Raw genomic sequence first — 26,509 nt, 5'->3', positions numbered from 1 at the left:
ACAGGTCACCGAACACTGCAGGACAGAGGACAATGTCTCATGAAAACTGTGTCTCTAGCACAAAGTACAGTCCCTATATGATGATGTGTTGTGGTTATAACCTGATTTTATTTGTATGTATGTTTGTTTAGTGTGAGATTGACACACTGAACCGACCGCTTGGCTAGCCCTCCTCCACACGTCACCGAACACTGCAGAACGGGGGACAAAGTCACATAAAAACCTGTTTCTCTTGCACAGAGTACAGTCCCTATAATAATTGTGGTTATAAACTGGTTTTGTTTATATGTTTGTTTGTTTGGTGTGAGACTGACACACTGCACCGACCGCTTGGCTAGTCTTCCTCGACACCTCACCGAACACTGCAGGACGAGGGGGGACAGAGTCGCATAAAATTGACTGTTTCTCTTGCACAAAGCACAGTTCCTACCAAAGACTCTTTCCATCTTGTGAGAAATCTTGCGTCTCCGCAAGCTAAGGGTGGTTGGTGTAGCAGGGTACCATAGTATAATATTTTTACAGGGAAGGGTTGCTAGCCCTTTCCCTTTAACGTGCTCGAGGCACCTCCTTGAAAAAGGTCCCCCATTTTACGTCCCTTCCAAAAGAGTGCAGCTCCAACCAAGATGCCCTTCCCAGGATTTGAACTGGGGTCTCTCAGTTACCAATTAATGGAACCAGGAGCTCAACTGTTGAGCTGTAGGGGCATCCATCATACAGAATTTAAGTTAATAATAAAAATACAAATACCTGACTATTTCTTGAAGCAAGGAATTACATGTACATCAGTTTCTTTAGTCCTGTGCAATTTTCGTTTCTCTCACCTCAGACCAGGGCCCAGTTCTCCATCGTGTGAATGACCGGCAGTCTCCGAGGTTGCAGGAGCGCATGGTGGTGGGTTTGGCGCCGCTGCACTTGGACTGGGGCTGGGGCACGCTCCACCGCGTGGGCGAGATCTCCTGGCACGTCACCGACCGGTGCTCGAACCCAGGCCCGCATGGCTTGTCACACTACAAGGTAGGAACACAACTTCTTACTGTACAAAATGTAAGTCTTGAAATGTTCACAGGCCCTGAGAATACTGTAATTCACTTTATCTTCAGGGTAGCAAAATTTCACGGTGTAAGGAAAATTTTCACTGAACTTTAACTTCACGATATGGCGGCATTAGTGATTTACAGAACGGATGTGTGAAGGAATCACAAATGATTACAACAGTTTTTTCACTAGAATTACTGCACTGGCTTGGTGTGGGTGCCATATTGAAACCAAAATATGTATCATTGTTTATCTTAGCATCAACGGGTAAGCTTTACCACACTGCTTTGCTAAATCAAAGGTTGGTGGCAACAAATATCTATATCTTAAATATTCCAGACCCACAAAAAAAGCACAAACATTGTGCCATGAGTTTGTAGGATGCAAAATTCCTTCTCCCCTGCTTAGCAGTGACTGGCATGATTGACTTGGCTTGAGAAAACTTGGCGAGCATACCGCGAGATTTCCCTCTGTCTTTGATGTCCTACTCAAACAGGACAGTCATGAAAGACGGAGCGATCAGATTTAGCTGCCTGCCGCTTTCATGTGAGTTTCTGCTGTTTATAGAGGCAAAGCCAGTGTGAAGCTAGCCGGGCGTCCAAGCCTTGCGTATGGCCACACCATTTCTTTGGTTCTTGGCCTGTTTTAAGTAATAAATTAGCAGTAAGTCGAGATCAAAAGAGAAGGCTGCGAGGAAAACTTGTCCCTGGAGCTGTGTGTACCAAAGTACAGACTCCCCCCCCCCCCCCGACAACGATTTGACGTCAATCCCCGGCATACTGAAGCTTAAGCACAGGTCTAGTGTTGGATCAGCATTCTGAGTGGAAATGGCTCGTGTACTTGTTGGTAAGACGTGTTTTGGTTATCTAAGAAAGCTGCAATCCAAGCAGAGCAGTCCCTTAAGACGTCCCTTAAGAAGTGCGGAAGATCTGAGGGCAGGTGACAGTGACCTGGGCCGCGGGCCGCCTCACCTGGCCAGCCACACAAGGACGCACTCCAGACGTCTGGACAGGTGCGTGGGACTGTTTTGTCACACGAGACAGGATCAAACAACTCCTGCGCGGGGCTTCACCTGCGGGCGGGACGGTTCAGGGACTCCACAACGACATGGGAGGGCGACGTCTTCACCTCTGGAGGAACTCAGGTGTAAGAACTTACCCTTTAAGGGCATTCAGACCTGTCTCCATCCAGTTTTTATCTTTCTGAAAATCTACCGATATTCTCCTGCTGGTTGTGACTGAAGGAAAGATGGTATGTGCAAGAAAATGTCAATCTTGAAATCTTCACAGTGGTTAAATTTTTGTGTTTTTTGCGGTGACCTCTCAACCGCAAATCCATGACACCGCAAATACAAGTATGTCTCCCTGGCATGACTACTGTGCTACAGAATTATACCTCCTGTTCTCTCCTAACGCTAAAAGGAAATGTATTTACAGTATGCAGGTTCAAAATACTTGAGAAATTCACCTGCTAAGTTGACACGTCAAGGACAATGGACCGCAGCTTAAAGTCCTGCCCTAAAGACTATAACCCTTTCCAGTGTCATACAAGTCAGGGGACCAACAACAGGTGGGATTCAAACTCTTGACCTTGTGATCCAGAAACAGGATTACTGACCAATGGACTACAAGTAATGTTCACTACTTAGGATTGCATGTAGAGTTAAACTGCCTAAGAAGACCACTTGGGACCAATAAAATCTGGTCTATGTGGATAGGTGGTCACTATAGACAGGATTCTTAATGCCTGTGTCAATGGGAAACATAATCTAAGAAAGTTCAAACTACCAAAAGGTGGCCCTTATGCAGAGGTGGTCACTTGTACAGGTTGGACGGTGCAAGTAAAGATTGGCTTCCTCAGGTGTGCAGTAATGCAGGTGTAAGGATGGACTTCCCCAGGTGTGACCTGTTGAGGCATGCAGGTGTTTGAAGGGGGATTTTCCGGGTCGTTAAGTGCACAAGGACAGAGGGGGCACGGTCTGCCGGCTGGGTAAACTTGTTCGTTTGTTGTGTCTTGAGCAGACACGGGAAAACAGACCGCCTTGTCTTCACGGTGCCAACATGTCTTCCTGTTCACAGCACAGTCTGAGGGTGATGATGTTTTTTCTTGAGGAAGCACTCTCTCTCTAAATCTGGAGGGCCCTTTTCAAAATTTCAAGGAAACCCTTCATTTGATCTTGTAATATTTTTATTGATTTAACAAGGTTAGCTCTTGAAATCAGAAATTACAAAGGTACAAGAAATTACTAAGGTCTTAACTGTGAAGTGAAGTTATTACGCAAATGTTCTAAACAATGTTAGTAAATGTCACTACCATAAAGATTTCAGTACTTTTATTTCCATTTCTTTGGCCCAAATATTGCTTTGGTTGCCTTCAAAAAGACTCTTTAAAAAGACTTTTTCTTACCTCTGACCAGTCCCCAGGAGTCCACCTCACCACGCAGGAGCGCTCGTTGCAGTCGACCGACGTCTCCGGCCGCCCGTCCGTGTCGCAGTAGGACTCATCCACGGGGTTGGCCAGGGGGTCGGCGCAGGTCACCGTCCGCTGTCGCATGCCCTCCCCGCAGGCCGCCGTACACTGCGAACAGAAGAGGTGAGTGTCACGTTGGTGTGAGACCTGATTGCCATGTAGGTGGGAGACCTAAGTGCTGTATACATGTGGGTTTGAGACCTACATGTAAGTGCTACATACAATGTAGATGTGATACCCAAGCCACACATAGGCGTGATACCTGAATGTTGTGTAGGTGTAGGAGACTAAGTGCCACGTAGGTGTGATACCCAAGTGATACGTAGGTGTGAGACCCCAACAGTTGCAGATTTCAAAGAGGCTTGACATTTTACACTTTCTCTCTGGATGTCTTTGCAGTTCAATTGGCACATATTTCTTGTGACACATTCGTTAAAAGTTGGAAGGTTTGAATATGAGACAAAGAACTAAGCGACAGAGCTTCTGAACAATATGTAAATGAGGTACTAATGTTTCTCTTTCAAGTTTTAAATACTCAGATATAGAATGACAAAATTTGACAATTTAGATGACGACGAAAAGCCAGCGGCCCTGTGTAGGAGCAAGGAGGTGGTACGAGGGAGCTTTAGCCTCGAGCACGTAAAAGAACCCAACACACTTATCGAGAAGAGTAGGGGTGAACCGGTGTGCTTGGCCAAAAACGCCAGCCATAGAGAAGCCGCATTGCACTACTATTGCACTACTATTGCACTACTACTGAACGGACGATCTACACCAGAAAATATCAATCCCACTGGAAACTGGGTCATCACTATTTAATGGAGTTTGAAGGCTTCAATTTCATTCAATCAGAGATCTGATGATGCACACAGCTGGATTTGGGCTGTCCCCTGGTTAAACTGAATTAGGACAAGCTGAAACAGACTACGGGAAAGGTGGAAATATTTACCGTTTCTTGTTAAAAAACAGCAGTTTGCTCAACTGGCTATAAAGGTATTTATGAGAATGACTCCTGAACCCCTAAGTCCTATCGGACGTCCTTTGTGCACAGTGCAACTCCATAGGTGGCATCCTTCAACAACCTTCTGTACATCTTGGTCAAGCAACACTAGTTTTCACTGTAAGACATTCTAGTGTAAAGCATATGGTATGCCCAGTGACATGTCTTTAACACTTGCAAACTTCTCAACTTTTGATCTTTGATATCTAAAGGCAGCTACATGAAAGAGAGGAGGGAAGAAAGGAAGGAAGGAATGAGTGAATGAAAATTGGACATTTGATTTTATAATAATTATGCTCTTTGGTCAAATTCAAAACATGGTCTTTATACCTCAAGTTTTTGGTAAGACGTTAGACCTCTTGTATATATATATATATATATATATAGGATGGAGAAGAATGTACAGGATGTGGAAAAGTTCTACACAGTCAGCAAAAACTTTGAAGAAGGATGATGAAGTTCCTAAAGGCCACTCAGCAGTTAGTGACTGCAGGTAACCCCTCAAGTGTGTCACTCTTATGGGGCCTGAATGGGGTTTATGGGAAATCATAATTTTCTGTGGAGCCTCATAAATTTTAAGCAGGACTCTTGGGTCAGATGTAGGAACCACCAAAATGTGTAATATTATATTATGATATAATGATCTGAAAACTGTAGACTCTATTTGTTTATAAAATTGTTCCAAAACATATATGAAGAAATTTGATGATACATGTAATCATAGGGATGTTAGGTCACCATATTGTAGTTAAAAGCATAATCATTTTCAAAATTTCAAAACATCTTACTTTGAAGACTGCCTGAAATAGTTTTTTTTTCTGTACAAAAATTTCTTTTAGAAATACTGAGGGTATCTTCAACTACATTGCTGAAAAGCAAGAAACTACCAGCCCTTTGTGGCTCAGCTAGTAACATACCCGTACATTCCATTCCTAACACAAACCACCAGGCCTGAGCTCCAAGCCAGATGTTGGTTTTTAAGCCTCTTTTGATGATTTTATCCCAGGCTAAATTTCTATAACGATTGTCATAAAAGTCAGTGTATCGAGGTACCTGAAAAAGATACTTTCCATTCACTTTCTCTCTTGAATCAATCTTTGTGATAATAAGAGTCTGCATTTATATTGTGTAAAATGTATAAAAGCAACAATCTAAATGTTAAATGTTATTCTCAGTACACAAGTTTCCAATTGAACCTATTCTGATTTAAGCGTACTTCAAGTTAATGTAATGCAGTATGATTTGTATTTTAGAGATCGTTTTGCCTGGAAAACCTCAAGGTCAGCAAACATCTGGCTTATCCAAATATGTCAAAATATTTTTGTTGTTCTTCTGTTCTTTATCAAATATGCTAATCAGTGACTGACTCCACAGGAGGAGGGAACAAATCCCAGAGAAGGAAATGGATATCAATGTGTTTGGTGCAGATAGCAATCTCCCTGAATCTAAAATTCTGTGAGAGGAGAGCTAGAATCTCTATTCACATATTAGATAGTGATCAGGATGATGGGAATGGGTTGGGGTGGTCTCCCATTTATAAATCCTGAGTGTTAGCCTGTTCGGTCAGTTCATTGGCCTATATTGACAAAGTGAATCAAAGTTTAAAAGTTCTGTCAGTCTTTTAAGGGAATATCTTTAAATTTACAGACTCTGATTGGAATCTCTACTGTCATAACCCACTGGTCATAACCACTGATCCTTTCAGCTTTGAAATCTCTACCCTGACATAGATATTTGGCTCATCCCTTGAGGAAGGTGGAAACAGATTGGGAGATTTCTTGTTAAGCCACACCAATTCAATTTGTTTTTGGATCTGAAAAAAATAACGCTGAATTGTAAGGTCAACATGAAAACAGACTCTGTTATAATTACGACTCCAGGATGGTTAGTGGAGTATGTATCATGTAACCGTTACTACAACTATTAATGGAGATGTTTCAAAATAAACAAATAAACAAACTCTGGGGGGAAAGTCTGTACCTTGGTTCACACAGTTTCAGGAAGTGCATATGGACAGATTCAAGTTTTCAACTTACTTAGAAATGTGCGAGAACCAAGGAAATGAGAAGCCTGACAAGCCTGGCAGTGTGCCTGTGCGGGGAGGGGGCTGTCAGGATGATTGGTTATGCTTTGTTTGCATCCAATGGAATATCAAAGTGAAGAATATCAGCCAGAGTTAATGTAGCACCAGACAAGCAGAAACAACTGCTGAGGGTGATATGGCATATGGCTTAACTTCTCATTTCAAAAACTTCCCACGAGTTCACCAAGTTCAAAGCTAAGATGGGGGAACCCTTCCCGTCAGTGAGGAAGCTCACATCAACAGTGGACCGGCCCATGCGTGAAGTCCAAGTAGACTCCTCCCTCTTCCTGTCGTGCTTTGCCCTTTCATTTAGTCTTTTCCCAGCCCTTACAAAATGTAGAAAACACCCTTCCCTTTTCCTTCTTGCACAATTCTTCTAATGAAGTCTACAAGCAGCTCTTCCTACCTTTCCTGTCTACCCCCCTCTTCATTTCCCAGTGGAATCTCCCTGATATCTTGATCTGGGCAATCCCTGAGAACCATGCTGTGGGTGATTGGCAGTCCCTCCTCCCCCCTCCCCACACAATGGTCACACCCGCTTACCCTGCAGGTTGTTCTCATGTAATGCAATACTCCCAGAGGGAGGGAGAGTCCATAATTCAGCAGGGGGTGACAGCTAGAAGCATTCTGGCCCACAGATTCCTTGCAGAGGGAGTGCATTCTTTAACCGTTTGGACTGGGAAGGGGAGGGAAAGTCTCCTGTAAGGTTTGCTCCTTAGCTTCATCTTAAAGGAAGGCTGAGGATGTCTTATGTTGTTCCAGAAGTGGAGGGAGAAAGTCTTGCTGTGTCTCCCCAGACAGTTTGAAGATGTGAAGGCTCACTGACTGACTGTGTCTTCAAGACTTATGGAGGATGTGACAGTTCCTTACTTCACTGGAAGGATCCTGCAGTGAAGCCTGGGATTAGCATGAGAGGAATTTGCAGTGCTTTAAGGTTAGTATGTTTATGTTATCAATTTTTAAGAAGCTTAAAGGAAGGTTTCATAAGGATATCAATCATTTTGAGGGATTTTAGTCAAAATTCCTTTACTGGATGATCTCCTGACATTGCATTAGATTCCTCTAGATTTATTGCAATCAGCTGCTTTCTCTTTACCAGTCCAAAAATACATCCTGAAAAAAGGTCGGGGTTCAGTGAAAAGGGGTGCTTTACAGTTTACTTAAGTTGCATTGTAGTTTCTACACTGTGCTTTAGTATGGATGTGGAAACACCCCCAGTTTTTACACAAAAAACACCTACATCTCTTCACTCTGGAGTAACTTTGAACTACAGAAGTCGTACCTCAGATACTGAGAAAAAACAGAAACCAGTTTATGATCGAATAATGAGACAAATAAGTTTAAATTTGAAGGGACTCGCATGCAAGTATTTCATCGGCAGTGCTCTGTTTGAGAATACTGCCATTATTAATTCACTTTTTAACAGCAAACCATCACTACTATTTTTGTGTGCTGCATTTTTCATGTCAACATTCCTCCTGAAGTCCTGATACCTTCAGGCAGTAAAGAGCTCTGGGCAGGGTAGGAGGCAGCTGTGTCATCGGGGTAACTTTTTCTCTCAATCCTTTTTCCGAAACTCAATCCTCTGCAACTGTCACACCAACTGACAAGTTCTCCCTGCAAAAACAAGCCCTTTTCGTTCAGGCCACAGCAATTTAGTTTCCTGGTTTTTGGACGTTATAAAGCAAAGATATATAGGTCAACAAGAGTTCAGAGGGCTGGGTTAAAAACGTGAATCTGTGACTGCATTTTCACACACTGAAACTGTGTCTCAGTCTTCATGTTGATTTTCCATTTTACTGGGTAGTTAGTTTTGAAAACGAGAACCAACAAATTATATCAGAGTGGCCTCATCCTGCTATTTCTGCCTCCAGACCAGATCTAGAGGATTCCCCCTGAAATAGCTGCTTATTGACAGGCCCCCTCCTTATGTATCTAAATTCGCCTCCCTGCCCAGCCATCTGTGTCCAATGTTTGTTTTTGTGGTGCTTGCCCTCTTCTTCTACCCAGCTTTCCAGCTTACACTGGGCTACAGGCTATACAAGACTCAAGACTTCTTAAAGTGTGCAGCACCAGGCTGGAGCTTTCTTCAAGCGTGCGGGCCACAAGTGTGTGTTGACAACGTCTCAAGACCTCTCCTTTCTTGGGAGACCTCCTTTTGTGTGGACTTAGCTGCCTGTGTCTTCCTTGAGACATTTGGTTTTTTCTTATGAGACATTCCTTCCCTGTTGAGTGGGACGGACGGGGATTTGTTCTGTTCATGAGGATCTTTCAACAGGAGGGTTCCGTCGGCGTTGACATGGATGGGGTGCCGGGACAGCGTTTCCATGGGGATGTTCTGTTGCCATGGCAATCCCTAGTGGTCACACATTGAGTCATGGGTTTGTCAGGAATCAGAACAACCTTCACTGAGGGATTTCTTCTGGGGAACGGGGTGTTTCTTGGTTTTCGGACGATATGTGAGTGGAACTTTTACGGGAGCGTGTGTAAGTAACCGTGCGTGCGGAGGGAAAAGGCGGGAAGACAGAGTTGTGGATTGTCTGTTTGTCCGGACGTGAAGGTGAGAAAAGCCTGCCTGTTTGAGCGGATTACCGAGGAATGCCGGGCTGAATGGGCCTCGGAACTGTCCGGCCAGGGTTCAGACTGCAGGTCGGGTTTCTGGCTATTTCGGGCACCTTTTTTTGAGACAAACGCACACCTGTCGAGTCAGGGACAGTCTGGTGATCTCATTGTGTTGGCATCCCCGCCACAACAGTGTCATTGACAAAACAGAAGTCATCAATGGTAAGGGCTTTTTTCTACTGACAATTCCTGACATTTTAAAACATCTTTGTTGTTCCTTTTTTGTTACCTCATAGTCTGTGGTTAATGGACCTTGAAAAGAGACTAGATATGTTTATATCTATCTATCTGTGAACCTTCCTTTTCAAGTTCGTCAGCTAGCACTTAACGTTACTTAATGGTGGAGCCTGCAGAATTTTTTGTAAATTTGTCTTTTCAAAATCGCGAGGAGCCAGAGGGTTGGCACATTCTTGTCAGAACAATATAACAGCTAATCAAAAACAGAATAGATAACGTTTCACTTTTTCCGAAGTAAACTTCAGGGTTTTTTTTTGTTCAGAAAGTTCCTAGTCTGGAATCTATGGCTACAATGTAGCTGTGAAAGCGGTACCGGTTCTGAAGATCGAAGGGGTACTGTAATTCACTTTATCTTCACGGTAGCAAAATTTCACTGTAAAAGGAAAATGAATTTAAACTTCACAGTGGCGGCTTTACAGAACTTGTCACTTTTTGGAAATCAGTTTGATGGCACTTGGATTACGGTATGGTGGAGGAGCACCGTTGTTCCATTCTTCCCTGCAATAGATGGATTTGGGTCTAGCGTTCACTTCACAGCTGAAGTCCAGGCTAGAGAGTCTCAGGATTTGTGGGAAACCGGAGGTCACATGTCACTCCACAGGACGGGAGTAATAAGTCAAACCTGGTGTGAAATATGATGATGAAGTTTCAGCCCTGCCTGCTGTAGTTCATGTGGAGGATTAAAACTGCCAGGGAAGGCTGACAGCCTGACAGGGGGGAGGAATTTAATTTGCTTTCCTTGCAGTTAATCATAGTGACAGCCTGAAACCTCAGCTGTAGGTGCAGGTCATGGTCGACTTACACCTTGAGTTTTCAAGACTTCTGCAAAGAAACAGACCACACGCTTCTCTCACTGGTTATAATTTAGCCAAATTTACAGGAATATATTCAGCCTTTCTTATTGCACATAAAGAGACTTTATAGTTATATTACAGTTATAACTGAAGTTCCTTGAAACATGTTTTTTAATGAAGAAGAAGAAAAATTGTCTGCTTGCCTTATTTTGAAATAAGCAACCGGTGCAATGGCCTAATTGGTAGAGTGTTCGCCTTGCATACGGTAGGTCGTGAGTTCGAACCCCGTCCGGGTCATACCAAAGACTCTAAAAATGGTACATGCTTCTTTCTCTGCTTAGCACTCAGCATTTGGGAAAGAGTATGGAAGTTAAACACACACATCACTACCAGCGGACCAGCCCCCTGCTGTAGTGACTTGCACTTGTGTGGCCCAAGGGCTTCGAATGGGAGATGGGCGCCCCCCTACGCATCTTCGATGCATGGGACCACTTTGACTTTGACTTTTTTTATTTTGAAAAGGAATTGCCTGGCTGAGAAACACAGAAGTGTGCTTGTGATGCCCTAGTCAACTGTTCCTTTTCTGCCTTCTTGTGAATAGGTCTGCTGTAGACACACTCCTCTAAACGTGCGGAGTTGTGTATATAGTTAAGTACATTGTGTAGGTTTGTGTACAGTGGGTGGGTTTGTGTTTTGTATATGGGTTTGTGAAGACTTTAGCAGACGCCACTGGACAGTGTCTTAGCTGACAGACGGCACCTGCACTTTCTTAAACACTTCCACTTCTAAACGTCTTCAAGATAACCAAATTATCTTCTCCTTTCTTGACCCTTTCATGCAACATTCTGGAAGAAGGACACTTTCTTCTTATCATGTCCACCGTGTTGATTTCCATCTCCTTCTTTTGCAGTCTTAAACTTTTTTCTCCGCCTTCAATTTTCTTGGAAACACATCTTGAAGTTTCTTAGCCCATGCCTTAAGTGGTGTAGCTGCCACCTTATCCCCTCTGCGATCGCTGCTTGGGTACACATGTATACACTGTCCTGAGGTGTGTACCTCTTGGATATACATCTTTGAGCTACAGTTTCCCTCTTAAGTGAAGATGCTCCTCTAAGGTCCTTAAAGGTCAAGTAAAGACAGAAGAAGACAGAAGCCAGCTGCTCTGGCAAGACAGTCTCAAGACAGCCTTGAAATAGGAACTTATTAAAGAATATTCCTGTTTAAATCCATCTTATTCTTTTTCTGGCATGACAAGGATAGAGGCTATTCATAGTAACATAATAAACAAGTTCCATGTAAGTTACCAGGTGGGGAAATTTCCCTGCCTTTTTCAATAAGCGCAAGGCTTACATGTACAACATGCAGGCCTAAAGAGCTCAAAAAGATTTTTAAGTGGGTGACTACAGTGGGGCTTCAGGCCGTTAACCTTGCAGTCTAGAGGAAAGGTTGCTAACCGCTACACCACCATTCATGCCATGTAAGATAATGAAGAACTCCAGTTTAACTTATTTCAGGTCAAGTTCATGCTCTCACTCAGTCACACACTCACTCACTCACTCACTTCTTCACTCCCTCACTCTCACACACTCACTCACTCACTTCTTCACTCACTCACTCACTTCTTCACTCACTCACTCTCACTCACTCACTCACTTCTTCACTCACTCACTCACTTCTTCACTCACTCACTCTCACTCACTCACACTCACTCTCACTCACTCACTTCTTCACTCACTCGCTCACTCGCTCACTCACTCACTCACTCACTCACTCACTCACTCACTCACTCACTCACTCACTCACTCACACTTACCCATTCACTCACAAACCTACACATCCAGCCACTCAGTCGCTAAGAGAGTTTCTTTGATCTACCCTGTGTCTTACCTTCTGCCACTTGCCGACCTGCCAGGTGTACAGCGCGGGACAGTCCTTGACCTGACACGACCTCCGCAGCCGAGGTTTCTTCATGCCCTGGCATCGCGCCTCGTCGACCGGCTTGCCCTTCCGCCCGAGACGACAGTGGACCTCCCTCGTCATGGCGCCCTTCCCGCACGTCACCGAACACTGCGCAACGAAAAGGTGAGGATGTTAGAACTACTGTCTCTCATACTTTTATATTCACAGGGACTTTGCGGTAAAAGGAGGTGTTCCACCAACCCCAGTCCAGCTGAGCCCCACAATTGTCGGCTAGCACATGCTTGTTCTGTACGCTAGCCCTGACAGTTGTCGGGTTGAGGGTATTTCTAGAATGCATATTTTGCACCCGCGCGGTTGTTGTAAAGCGAAGTAACTAAACATAAGCAATATCAAACTAGTACCCTTTGTTTCAAAGGTAGATCTGGGCACTTCAGCAGTGGGGGTATATTTTTGCTCTGGAAATCCAGCAGGACAAGGGTTACATTTGCAGTGGTAGTACACTAGTTACTATAGTAATACATTGGAAAGACATACTTGTGATATTGTGATTTTGCGGTGGAGAGGTCACTGAACTTTTCAAGATTTACAGTATTGTTAATTATCAATGCTGTTTTCTAACGAGTTTCTTGAGCTCTTGATCATCTTCAGATGATGAGAGTACCAAGAAACTTGTGTCTCCTGATAGTTTGTTTTCTCAAGGATAACTTAAAGATTGTCTTCTAAGGTTTTGCTAAGCTATAAGGGAATTGAGGTACCTTCTTTTATCCCGTGACTTTTTATATAAAACCTTATAGCTGGCCCTCTAAATGGCAAAGGTCAGTCTCAGGTCTATCATGTGCGACAGGAACTTGTGGAAACATTTGTGTCACCTCTAAAAAAGAGGATGAACTGAACTGAACTGAGTCTCAATATAAAAGTATTTTTAAAAGTTCTATAAAGTATGTTTGATGTTGTTTATGGTTGATTTACTGATATCCTGCATGCCAAGCCTTCCTTTATCAAGAGGTGTTGAAAAGGTTGTTTACGATCAGCAGGTTTAACGGCAGGTAATCTATCCCTGGCAGCTCAAAGCCAAGGTCACTGTCAACACAACTTAGGCCGCATCAATACGATTTCTTGGTTCTCAGACTGAAGTAATGCTTAACTGGAACAACAACATGATAACGCAGCGTGAAGGCAAGGGTAATATGCTACATGTATGCATGGTACACACCAGAGTAGAGCTGTGTACCTAAGCCCTGTACCTGTAAAATTGTTTAGGTACAGGTCCAGACCTGAACATTTACTGTACATGTACATGTACCTAAACAAACTAAAACACAAGTGGACACCATTTTTTAGACCAAAGGTAGGTACATGTAAATCGCTTGACAGAGATGACAATTTTGATAACCTCACGGTTGAAAATGAAGAAAACTTGCAAATACTATTATAGACTTGCTGGTCTTTTCATCTTGACCATTAGCAGAATATTCACCTTGAGGTGTCAGAGAACTAAGGAAATTAATCAGAAACTCGCTCAGCTGTAAGAGGAGGGTAATGACTCAAGTTTGACCTTCACACTCTCCTGCCCAAGGTCGTTGTTCACTCACCCTGATGATTGATTTTAAAAGCAAACCATGACCTGAGATAACCTCTGAAGGACTCCCTCTTTTCTAAGTTCCCATTTAGGCAACACAAGCATGATATCATGGCTGACTGCAGCTCAGGCAGGGATTTGGGCCCTTTTTCCAGAAGATGAACCTCATCTTACATGTAATTTCAATATCAGACAGTCTAAACTCCAAGCCTTCTTCCCCAAAAGCATTCCTAGTTGTAGAAATACAGAATCTGATAAAGGAAAAACATGGTCAACTGATATAACTTAAATATTTCGTTTTTTTTCATCCCTGTTCCAGATACAAGAATCAATTTATTAGATGTGACAATTGCTCTGTATTTCAAACTCTTATTTCAAAATTTATCAAATTTGTTTTCAGAATTTAGGCTTTAGCTCTTTGCTTTTTTAGTTGTGCTTGTGTCTGTCTTTCCCCCTTTTTAAATCTTTTAACTTTCTTCGCACGCAGATGTCAACCGTGAAATGGAGTTTGTTTGGCCTTCATACTTGTTTGATGACTCGACTACAATAAGTGTCCTTCGCCAGATGCCAATATCCCCCCCCCTCTCTGATCAAAGCTGCGGTTTCCCCTTCCTTAGTCTTTCCGCACTCCATAATCTAATCTGGATTAACATACTTAACATTCTATTGTGCAGAAACATTGGAAACCGAATCCTGCATGTACAGACGTCTGTAGGCTTCTTTGATCTTGTTTCGAATTCTTGAACGGATCTTAATCATGCAACAGGTTGACCTTCAAGACGTTTTGAACCAGAACTACTAGTAATGAGTGATTTCAAAATTCTACCTTACTGTTACTTAGAGCTGTGTACCTTAACAAATTTTAGGTACAGGTTCAGGTACACAGGTTTAGGTACAGGTCCGGACCTGAACCTGTACCTAAACTACTTGTTCGGAAAATGCTAGATTTTCAATAAGGACAAAAGCATGTTTGAACTGGTAAAAACATAATATTTGATTGTGCTAGGTATTATTTTTATGAAAACACAGATGAAAATTTGACTCCAGCCATGCAAATGTGTTTTCTGTGCTTTAGAGTGGCCTTTGGACCTGTACCTAATTGATTGTACCCGGTACTGTATCGGTACCGGTACACAGCTCTAGAACTTACAGTCAAACCTGTCTATAATGACCACTCTAGGGCCTGGAAGAAAAAGGTCACAGTCTACAGGTGGCCACTATGAACATAATTTTAAATGATCAAGCAAATGGGTAAAACAGCTAGCTGATGGGACTATCAAAAAGTGGCCACCAGGTGGTCCTTATGCAGAGGTCACATTTACGGGGTTGACTGTAGTTCATTTTTGCAATCTTGGATCTGTAATTGTCAACTACAGTCTGTATAATGTGCTACTTAAACTCTCTTGTATGTAGGGGGCTATACATGTACGTTGGTCTCAGGCCAGCTCTACTAACAAGTACTTAGCAAAGGCTGTGAGGGTGCTGAGTGACTGTTAGCACTCCTGGGTAAGACAGACTTGCCTTGTTCCCTGGCTGGTGGTAGCACTTGTCTTTCTTCAAGTGGAGAGATGTTGTGGTTAGTGCACCAGTGTGCAGTGCCACCTAGCATTCCTATCCAAAACTGCAGCTCCTTTCATCCAGATCAATTTGCACCTTTGTACTTCTAACACAACAGTGCTGAGAATGCTGTAGCTGAGACCTTTGATTTGCAGTCTGCTCTATGAATAAGAATCAAGGTCCTTTTCATTTTTTACAGAGCTTAGGAGTTCAAGGCCATCGCTATGCTCACTCTGGCTGGTGCTAGGACAAAACCCTCCACCGCTCACAAAGGGGAACTCACTCCGGACTCAGCCCATTAGGTCCAAGGTTGGACAATCTGCACTGTTGTACTTGACAGTCACAGTCGCGAGTCGTGACGCACTTCGGCAGGAATGCTGCCGGGATGTGTGGCCCAGACGTGGAGTGCCCTCCTGCCTCCATTGTGGGGCCTGGCTGGGAGCGGATTGTTCTGAGCTGTGGGGAGGGCGAGGGGACAGAATGGAGCTGTCAGGGAGAAGGAGTGGGGTGTCGGGGCGGATGTCACAGTCTCGCTCCTGATGGGCCCACCTGGAGACAGTACAGCCATTCCTTACACCGACAGTACCGGCATTTTTACCACACCACGTGAAGGTGCTCCTCGTCTGCAGGACTGGTGGGTCCCTGTGTTGTACTGGTTTTACTTTTGCGTTTCTTGGAATTTAAAGTTTGCTGGCTGAGAGCGTCAACGTCTTGCCAAGGGAAATCTTTGAAGCAAGCAGGCCAAACAAGTTGACACCTCAACGAAGGTAAGTCCATTTCAGACTGGGGCCTCCCAGTTTGGTATAGTTTCTGATAGACTAGTCACTTGACATGGTTGGAAGGACACTGTAGTGTTTTGTTTTCTGTACTATTTCTCTTGTGTATGATGAAACTTTTTCAACAAATTGTCACTGAAAATTTCCAACCTTGTCAACATGGGAATATAACATATTATGTGTGCTATTCTTTGAATCTTTTTTTGTAGAAAGGATACATGTGATTGTCACTTATTCTCAAATCAAAATTGTTGTTCTTTGTAACTCTAAAACCCTGCCGGAAAATATATTTTATTAGCAAGCACTTCAACAACAAATAACAGCAAAAACAAATGACAAATTCTGGTTTGAAAATCCACCCTACTCCTTTGTTTTTTCTTAATGTCTCAACATTTGTCAGGATGTGTGATCATACTTTTCTTCACATTGTCAAAACTTCTCCAATTTCCCATAACTGTGTTACTCTTGTTTAGCTTTGCATATTGTCAAGTCAATTGTGCACCACCACCTGTGAAGTTCCTTCCCACCAGCTTGCTTCTGTCTGTCATCACTCTCTCACTACAAAATATCTTCATTGTCTCTTTCTGGCTTCCTGTCTTCTTTTCACCAGGCCTTTTCCTTTGCATCGTTTCTTTTTCTTACCCCCCTTTAAGAAAACCAGAGGTCAACCCAAGGGGCAAGATCAGTTTCATGTAGTTGTCTTCAGCCACTTCAGACTGAATGGCTGACATTTTGTGCCAATAAATTCTCACCCGTCTCCCTTTCTGTCCTCGGTAGTTTTCCCTTTGATATCCGCTTAAGTGTGACTGTCGCAGTGTCGAACTGAAGTGTTGGTTTGGCTACACGAGTAAAACAAATGGCAGGACGAGTGAATGGCCAAGTGCAGATTGTTACGGAGGAGGGGGGGGCGTGCGTGTCTTAAGTTTCATGCCTGCTGTCTTAAGAAAACAGTGAGAACTAATCCGCCCTTTCCCCCCCCAGCAGCGAAGGGAAGAAAGCCAGGTAAGTGACACTTGTGGCGCACACCTGGCACAGGTGAGAGTGACGTTGGGGCTGTGTACCTAAAAAAAATTCAGGTACAGGTACGGTACAGCAGTTCAGGTCCGGACCTGTACCTGGGCTGAATCCTGCTTTAATTTTTTTTCCGTCCCACTCATTGTTTGGGAGCCCATGCATGTATTTGATTTTCAATGTTCAATCTGTTACTCGAAGCTTACCAAAAATACATTTTCATAAGTTTTGAAGTCATGAAATTGATATTTTGGGACGGACAGGGTTGAATTTTTTTCCGTCCCAACAAGCAGACAGGTCCTGGAGACAGCCCTGACATGTACCTGAGTTTGGTCAATTATTTATAAGTTAAGCATGTAGCTAATTGTCTTTTTTAGTGGTAAATTGTCATCTCAATATGAGGCTTTATGTATCTGAATCTCAAATCAAGTCTATTTGCTGGTTTCCTTAATCTTCAACTGCAAGGTTATCCAAATTGTCATCTTCGAGAAGGGATTTTCGTACTAAAAAATCGTACTATAGTTTGTTCAGGTACAGGTATTACTACTACTATTAGGTACACAGCCTTTAAATACACCTGACCCAGGTTCGCTCACTGTTGGAGGACAGGGCCGAGTGGAGAAGAAGAACCCACTGTCCCTCGTGTTGGCATCGCTAGATGTCCCCGTTCAAGGTTCAAGGACCCAGGTGAGAGTGACGTACCGTGCTCCACGGGTTTGGGCGCCACTTGGGGCAGCGACCGGCACGACACTTCCGCTGTCGCCGCGGCTGCTTCTTCGGGCAGTGGCGGTGCGGGAGGGTGACGCCGGCAGAGTCCTTGCAGACGACCTCGCGAGTCTTCAGGCCACGGCCACAGGTCACAGAGCACTGCAGGAAGGGAGAGATGGAGAGAGGTGTGTTAGCATCACGGGTAAGAACTGTGTTTTCTGGTAAGTATGTGCACGCTAAGGTTACACCAATCCTTGTCCTTGGTTCTCTTATGTTTTAAGATGAGTTTTGAGAGGAAAACGAGACTTTTGCAATATCTACTCACAGAAACTATATTTCCGTGGTTTGAATAAATTTTCTCTAGCCATGTTGTTTTTCGTTAATTACAAGGCCAAGAAAAATTAATTGGTGTGGCCTTAAGTGCATCAGTCGTATCTTGTAACTCTCACACACACACAAAAGTTAAATCATCAGAGAGAGGGTTGTAGTCAAACACCATAGTCAAACACCACAGGCACGTAAGGTTTTATTTCAGGCGGTGTTTATTCTGTACGCTGGACGGCCGCCTCCGAGATGGCAGGTGAGATAACCTGGGCGGAATCCCCACCTGTTTCAGCAGGTGTAAACAGACACCTGCAGTGTAACCGCATCAATCGGGATCACATCTGATTCCTTCCTTTCCAAAGCAAGGCCACACAATGTGAGACCTGTTTGCCAAATAGTCAGACCTGCTCAAGAAGACCATTTATAATTAGGGGACCGATAAAAAATCTGCTCTATGTGGACAGTTGGTCATTACAGACAGGATTCTTAATGGTTGTGTCAAAGGGAAAACCAGCAAAGAATGGTCACATTGGCCAGGTGGTCCTTTTGTAGAGGTGGCCACTTGTACAGGTTTGACTGTTGTTTTAAACTAGCATTGTGATGTGCAGGTGAAAGTTAACCTTCTCCCTGCTGACTAACCGAGTAACCAAGACTATTTGGTGCCAAAAGGATACTTATCAGTGAGAGGGTTTTTTAGAAAAAACAAAAAAAACAGGAGCCCTATCTTAGAACATACAACTAGGCATGATGAAATATGTTTTGTATCCCCCCCCCTCAGAAACTGAAGCAGTTGAGCCCATTAGATAGACTATTTGCCCATGTATTGGCTAATAGAATAACATTATGCTGTAAATAATGCACATTATCATGGTAATGTTAGGCTAGGGCAGTTCAATTAGTTGTTCTCTGACCAAGTCATGAAAATGTGTGGATGCATTATTATATTATGCACGTGAAAAAGGAGAAGTTACAAAACCTGAGTAGTTACAACAGCTATGGCATGAATAGTCTTGATACAAAGCAGCTACTGGAACAATACAGATTCAGCTGGCTCAACATGGCCAATATATCAGAAGCAAAGACCAGATATAGTACAGGAAAAACTGAGTGAAAACCTCAAGAAACTAGGCTTTAACATGGTGATGAGATGGGCTAAGATATTATGAGAAGTGGAACTGCTGCAAACTTTTTTTTAGATGTCTGTGCATTTATATGTACATCTTCTAACATGCTGTGTTTAATTTGGGAAGGGTACTTTCCTTATTTAGTCTTAATTGCTTTCTACTATCAACTATAATGCTTAATTCTTTTTACATAGTGTATAACCATCTTTTAAGTTTTCGGCTTTTATGAAAAATACAACATGTATGATGTAACGTTACATGTAGCACGACATCAGATCAAGACAGTTGAATTCTGTATTGCCGTCGTCATTTAACTACCCTCTCGGGTAACATCACATTTGAGTGGAGCAAGTTTTGTGGAGTAAGTTTCCTGCGGTTGTTCTACTGACCCGGTTTCCACCCAGCCCGACACCCAACCCTTCGCAGCACCCATTACCGGACAGGGAGCTGTGGGTGTGTGGTCCGGGGTGGACAGGCGTTATTTAGCCCACAAGGGTGCCGGCCCGCCCTTTGTTTGCTCAGGGTGCATCCAGCCCCTTTCGTAAACCAACAACAGCCACGCTGACCACGTCGGGGGAAGGAGGGGAGGCGGGATGCAGGGTCGCTTTCCGGTTAAGAGGTTTCGGAGAAACATTACATTTCAGAGTGTTGGAGCGAGCTTCAGCTGGGACAGCTGTGTCGCAGCTTTAACGAAACCGACAGAGAAAAACCGTAAGTCGTGCGATCTGTACAGATACGGCGTGACTGTGACACAGATAGGGACGTGCGCCGCACGTGAAGTGTGAGACCACCCGCAACACCCGGGCACCGCCGGGTCAACCGACGCCGGGCTACACGACAGCCGTGAAAGGCGACAAACGGCGAGGAGACAGGACCAATGGGGTTCCCCCGCGGCCTCATTCTTCTCCGTCTAGACTCGGAGAACGCACAATTCCAACCAGAGGCTCGGACAACATTAGCGCTTCAAGCCAGCGGCTGAAGCATTAACATGACAAAGCCGCGAGGGACACCCTCCACTGGCCGGGCGCTCTCCTGACTGTGAAAGGCGGGCCGTCATTAGAGGTAAGGCTAGAAGACTGGTCTCCTTGTGTGGGGGACATGCCTTCTGTGGGTGGCTTGTCTCTGTGGTCGGCCCATTGTCCCCCGTGGTCCGCCCATTGTGCGGAGACAAAGGGAGGGGGACAGTAAGATGATGTAGGGGAGGATTACAGGTAAACATGCCGGAGTGACAACAGGCCACCACCCATGTGGAGCACATGCAGGACCAGGCTGAGAGGGAATGTGCTGAATGACAACTACGCTTCTCTAGCTTCAAACCACCATGGATACCACAAAAAACGTCACTACATTTGTATAATTGAAACATCCAAGGAGCCACTGTATGCAGTATGCAGTAAAATGTATTTTTTCCGTTAACTTCTGAGGTTTGTTTGAAAGCTATTTTGTCTTCAGAGTTATTGAAGGATGTTAAAAATCAACATTTTACCTCTTAGGTACTAGTAGCCAATTGATGGATAAAACTTGTAGTAACAGCCCAAACATATGATTGAAAAGGCGAATATTCTACAATCATTCACAATGTGATTTTCAGGTTGACTTCTACATTCTAAATCTAATGTCATCACAGAAAAAAAAGCAAGTGACATCAGACTTCTGTGTAGCGGTGTTAGTCATTTACACCACACAGTTTTATGTTCCTAACAGCGTGCAAGCAGACAATGTCAGGTATTCTCAGTTCAAGGCCAAGACCAACTCCAAGGAGTCCTACACGAACACAAGCAGGAACATCAAGGAGATAGATTGAAACAGAGTCTTTACTGCTCAATGCTTCTTAGATGTACATGCAAGCTCTCTAACAGTCCAAGTCTCCCAGCAGACATTTTACTTTAATTTTGTGATAAATGTAAGTGCTGGATATAATCTAACCCATTATTGTTACACAATGTTATTTCATCTTACAATTTTTCTTCCGTAGATAATACATGTACATCATGACATTGTAACATGAGTTATTTAATTAGTCTTACGTATTATAACTGCTCTCTGTCTCAGACTAGACTAGAAAAAGTGTGCTGTTCTCTCAAGTCTTTTTCCTTGTGTACTAAAGATTTTTGTAAGACATTGTTTGTGCCACATGTTGCCTTAAAGAAGGCAGGTATCTTTTGTTAAGGTGTGCACTGCAAGGGCTTTTAAGGTGATGTTTTTCTTAGGTCTGTGGAACTGTCAAAGATCAAGGAGCAAGTATTTACTTAAGGAGGCGGGCTGAGACGTACCAGGGCATCAGGTAGCGCCCAGGCATCCCCATGTGAGTTAAGTACACACCTGTTTACACCTGAGGGAGGCCAGGTGTGGACCCACCAGGTGAGAAGGAATGCTAGGCACAACGGCGGCCTCGTGCGGGGGGAGAGACCGGCGGCCGAAAAACAAACACGTCGGCGGCAACAATCGGATCGGGTGTTGAGGTAATTAAGTTCACAATAAAAGCCTGCAGACGGGCCGGACAATGGCGGAGGGGCGGGGACAATACAAGCACTTCTAGAACCACCCAAAATAGCAGTGGAGCCCAGGGGGTGTTGAAAACAGATGTATAGTGGGGGGGGGGGTGAAGATAGGGTGATTCAATCAGAAATGCTGGTCAACAAGATCAACTGTGGAAAAACATTTTCCATAATTCCATAAGCCCAACATTCAAAGTTTGACTGTGTACTTATTCATTACTTATCAACATATGGTTAAGTTTCACGTATCATCTGAAAAAGCATTCTGTGTATCTCTGCGGTCAACACTTACTGAGATTACTACTTGACTTTCGCAACTTCAAGTGTTATCCCAAAGTGTATAATGGAAGAGGATGCTGTTACTGAAACATGACATATTGACAGGTTGTAGGCAGAAGCCAGAAAACTTTTAACTCCTAAAGGCTTCTCAAGACAAGTAAAAACGTATTTTCTTTCAAACAAAACAAAACCAGACAAGTCTTTTAGACAAAAATATGGATTGCTTGTCGAAAATGAGTACATTTTGACCGAGTCTTACTCTTTATCCAAAGTTTAAGAAATCATCGCTTCACTTCTAGACAAGTAAACACAAAGTCATGTCTCTTCTTCATGACCAACTCAGACCAGACAACCTCTTAGAGTACCTGTACTATTTACACTGGTGGAAAGGTCATGTATTCACTAGCTTTGAAAGAAGGTGAGTCAATGCTCGCTTGTTGTTGGAGAGGGAAACCCAAAACATGGACGCGTGAGTCGAGACACGACGACAAAGGTAGAAATAAGCAAGCCGCTGGCCACCAGCCACAACAAATATACCACAACATCTCGTATGGCTGTGCCCTAAACTGCCATGGGTTAGACAGAGATATGGGTAGTCAAGCACTAAGGCAGTGGCATTGGGAAAATGACAGCGCTGAGACTCTATATTTAACTTGTAAGAGTCGTATTCAACCAATTTTGACTATATCAATCTTCCAGTGGTGGTTTAACTTTAAAGATAGACATTTGATAAAGCAAACTCATGTCCTTCTGATAGTATTCTGAAGTTAGAGTATAAGTCAGAAGAGGGACTACAGTTAAGTAACCTAGGGTACACACACAATTTAAGGGTTCACATGCAACACAGCTAGAGACTATCACTGTGGTGATCTTCCCAAGGACCCAGATTATAGTTATCGTACATCTCTGATAACTATTACAGAATATGACATTGCTAAAGAAAATAACATTGGTAGGTTTCTTTTACAACAGTCTATACATTTGCATGAGTGATTATAGAAAATCATCCCTTTCCAGGATAGAAGTTCCAATGATGACATAATGTACGAGTACTGATATTAACAGTAATAGACAAGAATAGACAGTATAATGACGAAGCTTTAAGTCACAGAATATTACATGTTTGTTGCCAGAACTGTGTGAAGAGGGGTAAATGCATCAGAACCTCTTTAATTAAGACGAATGCAACTTTAAGATAATTGTATCGCAATCTGAAGACAAGGAGGGAACCAAGAAGAATATGACTTCCTGCTGCGAGACTTGACCCAAATAAAGATGTGTTTTTCAAACCTTGGAGTGTTCTTTCTTTAAGGATTATTGTTCTTAATGATATGGTCTTATGTAACAGTGGTAAGGCAAATCCTGCATTCCTGCCTACAACAAGCTTCAACCAGAAGAAGCATAACAACAAACACAGGTCACAGTATCCAATAACAGTTACTGTACTATTCTTACCACAATCATAAGTGTTATAAGATTTCTGTAAGAAAAATTAAAACCACTAGAGTTAACTAAATGACCATGATAAGGTGACAAAACCAGGTAAAGACAGGTAAGTTCATACTGAGTAAGTAATTAACCTGATACTGACAAGCAGAGATGGAGGAGGTCAACTCGAGGTCAGGAGGAGGAGGCAGGACGGGGCATGCTGGTGATGAAGACACCAGGTGAGTGAATCAACCAATGAGCAGGCTGGGCTGGCTATGATTGACAGGAGGGTCTGACAACCAAATTGAATGAACCTTAGGATGATGATGATGATAAAGAGATGTTAATATATCCTACGAGCAATATTGACCAAATTCTATAGTAATGAGTAAAGGCCTGCATACTAAAAAAAGTAATAATACCCAGCTGGCCTGCCCATTAAAAAGCCTATTGAAGACGTGGCCAAGTTCACCCTAAATCCCACAAAAAGCACATTCCAAGTCTTGACATTCTCAGAAGTTGCCAAATTTTTCTCAGCCATAATCCATAAGCATATTAAATATCTTATCTTTGGCTCATTCACTATAGTTGTCACAAAAGGCTGAGAAACTTGCTGCAAGATGCAATATGGCAAAAAAAATTCAATATCATTAAGTCGTAAGCATCCTGACTTTATTTACATCTACAAAATCTTCCTACAATAGACAAATGTGAGGGACTGCATGGGGGGTCCCAACAACAGCATGCTAAATTAAAGAAGTCAATGACGCAAACTGACCAAACTAAATTAAGCGGATGCACTAGGTATGTGAAGGGAAATTACCACAAACCTTAAATTATCATTACAAAACTAAAAAATTACTTAGTTTGACTTTTTAGTGAAGTATTTACAACATCTTTTAAATGTTTTTATTGATAAAAATCCCTACCAGCCTGATAGTGCAGATTTGGGGATGAGCTTGGCCAAAGTCTAATCCAGAATATGAATATTACATCTCTGAACAAATATTTGACAGCGTCTCATCTTTACAGAAGAGATGTATTGCCAATAGACAAATGCATGTCAGTTATCATGCCATTTTGCACCCTGCTGATCAAGATAATAATTAGTGATATATCTAAGTAATAATTTATTATCGTACTAAATTAGGTGCCATTAAGGCCATTATAGATATATGGTGGGGGAATGCTGAATCATCCTAAGGATTGTTATGCTTAGGGGATATCATTCTTAAACCATTATAAACTTTGAGATTTTGTGCTTATTTTCAGCATCAAGTGCTCTGAGCTAAGTGCAAGATACTCAACAATCACTATGATGCTGTAATATCAATAAAGCTCAAGCTTGAACATGACTTGCCTCCCTTTTTTTACTGATAAATGTATCTATTAGTATTGATGATAAGTGTGTGCTGACCCTACAAGCATATCAAATTAGACTTTACTCATCTTTGTGTTCAGCTTTTACCAGCAATTAGCTTCCAGGCAAGACCTCGCAACAAATTTACAACATATCATCATAAAGAAAGGAAATACATCCCAACCTAAATTTAGCCCACTGGAAGCAGAAACTACTCTCTTATATAGTTGTAGAAGGTAACAAGAAGAACAGTACAGAATACAAAGATCCCATCAAACCAGGAAAGTGGAAAGAGCTTAGTGGCCTATACCTACAACCCTTTCTATGCATGCGAGTGAGTTGAGCTACCAATTGCTAGGATTTAAACTCCATGCCCTTCTGTCTGAAAGGAGAGTTGGTAATCCCTAAATCGTCTACTCTGTATGTACATGTACTATATTCAAAGATATTGAGAAAATAGCAACCATAAATATGAAGATAAAGAATCGTCAAGTCTACCTAAAAGTAAATCAATCACCTGTCCTGAAACTAGGTACGACAACAAGTGAGACCACGCCGCATGCTTCGTACGAAAAATATTTAATTCAACATCAGATTCTGTACACTTTACACAAGGGTTGTCGGCGGCTAGTGCCTGCATTGTCAGGTGGTGTTGGTCATGTGATCAGCTCAACTAGAGGGCTACACAAAGTCAGTTACTTGTTTCATAGGCATATCCTCTTAAGACTTCTGGTTTTGGCTAGAAATGCTTTGTACATTTTGTTTTTAGCAAGAGGTCAAATAATTTCAAGTGGAAATCCAGGCTGATCTTGATTTCAAAATGATGGCAAATCATTTTCAAAAATCATTTTGAAACTTGTAACAGAAGTGGTAGCACCAATTTTTATCATGTGACAACAGAAATCTACCCTTTCAGCTTGTCACACAATGTAAGACTATGGTTTTCATGATAAAACCATCTTGGTAAGACTGGAAGGATTAACCCTCTGAATGCTGAGGCAGCTTTTTCGCACCACACTTGTACTGGCTATTGGGTCATGCAGCGGGTTGGAGGTTAACACAAGTAATGAACATTGTGCAGCCCAAGGGAAAATGTTAAAAGTACAAAAACCCCTGACAGAGCCTCGGTACACCCAGCGAAGGGGTTTTAGCATCACCTGAGGTAAACTTGGAAGAGTTCGCAGCAGGTAAAAACTTCGACAAGACAACGTGAGCACCAGATACCAGGTTTTATGTTTAAATATCATAATATAAAGTTGCATCTTTTGCATATCACTGGAATGACTTGTGTATTTAGCACCGATTTATAGGAACAATGTTTCTAGTTTCATAGATTTTGCTGAAAATCGCATGATGGCAGGAAAAGGTTGATGGAACGTGGACGGACAACAGAATGGGGAATGTCGTATTTAGCACCATTTGAACGTTCCCAAAGCATCATCACGCAAAAGTTGTAAAACGTAGGAAATAACGAAGAAAAAAACGGACTGGAATGTTTTTTTGTGTGATTTTTTAACACTTTAATTGATGAACATAACAAAGCCACAAATATATTTGTGATCATCACAATACAGAACTTAACGATGTAGTTTTGCCATCATGGTATTTAACAAAAGATTTAACTATAAGAAGCACCGATATTGTTGTATCAATATTAGGGAGCACAGCTCCAACTTTGACAAAAAAATCTAAAAACAAAAAATTA

General features: G+C 42.7%; 1 protein-coding gene across 1 annotated transcript in view; it reads right to left on the bottom strand.

Annotated features, from left to right (window-relative positions):
• The window catches only part of LOC136434630 (A disintegrin and metalloproteinase with thrombospondin motifs 9-like), a 99,991-nt gene that overhangs the window by 32,395 nt on the left and 41,087 nt on the right, over positions 1-26,509 (bottom strand). Inside the window, exons 23-26 of the mRNA XM_066427543.1 lie at positions 17,786-17,950; positions 12,128-12,307; positions 3,442-3,612; positions 822-1,007 (exon numbers count right to left, since the gene is read on the bottom strand). Of these exons, the coding sequence (XP_066283640.1) occupies positions 822-1,007; positions 3,442-3,612; positions 12,128-12,307; positions 17,786-17,950 (702 nt within the window). The remainder of the gene's footprint in view (positions 1-821; positions 1,008-3,441; positions 3,613-12,127; positions 12,308-17,785; positions 17,951-26,509) is intronic.

The sequence above is a fragment of the Branchiostoma lanceolatum genome, chromosome 5 (assembly GCF_035083965.1).
Source record: "Branchiostoma lanceolatum isolate klBraLanc5 chromosome 5, klBraLanc5.hap2, whole genome shotgun sequence".
In the NCBI taxonomy this organism is placed as follows: domain Eukaryota; kingdom Metazoa; phylum Chordata; class Leptocardii; order Amphioxiformes; family Branchiostomatidae; genus Branchiostoma; species Branchiostoma lanceolatum.
The sequence above is the reverse complement of the archived record's forward strand: the minus strand, read 5'-3'. Positions and strand labels throughout refer to the sequence as shown.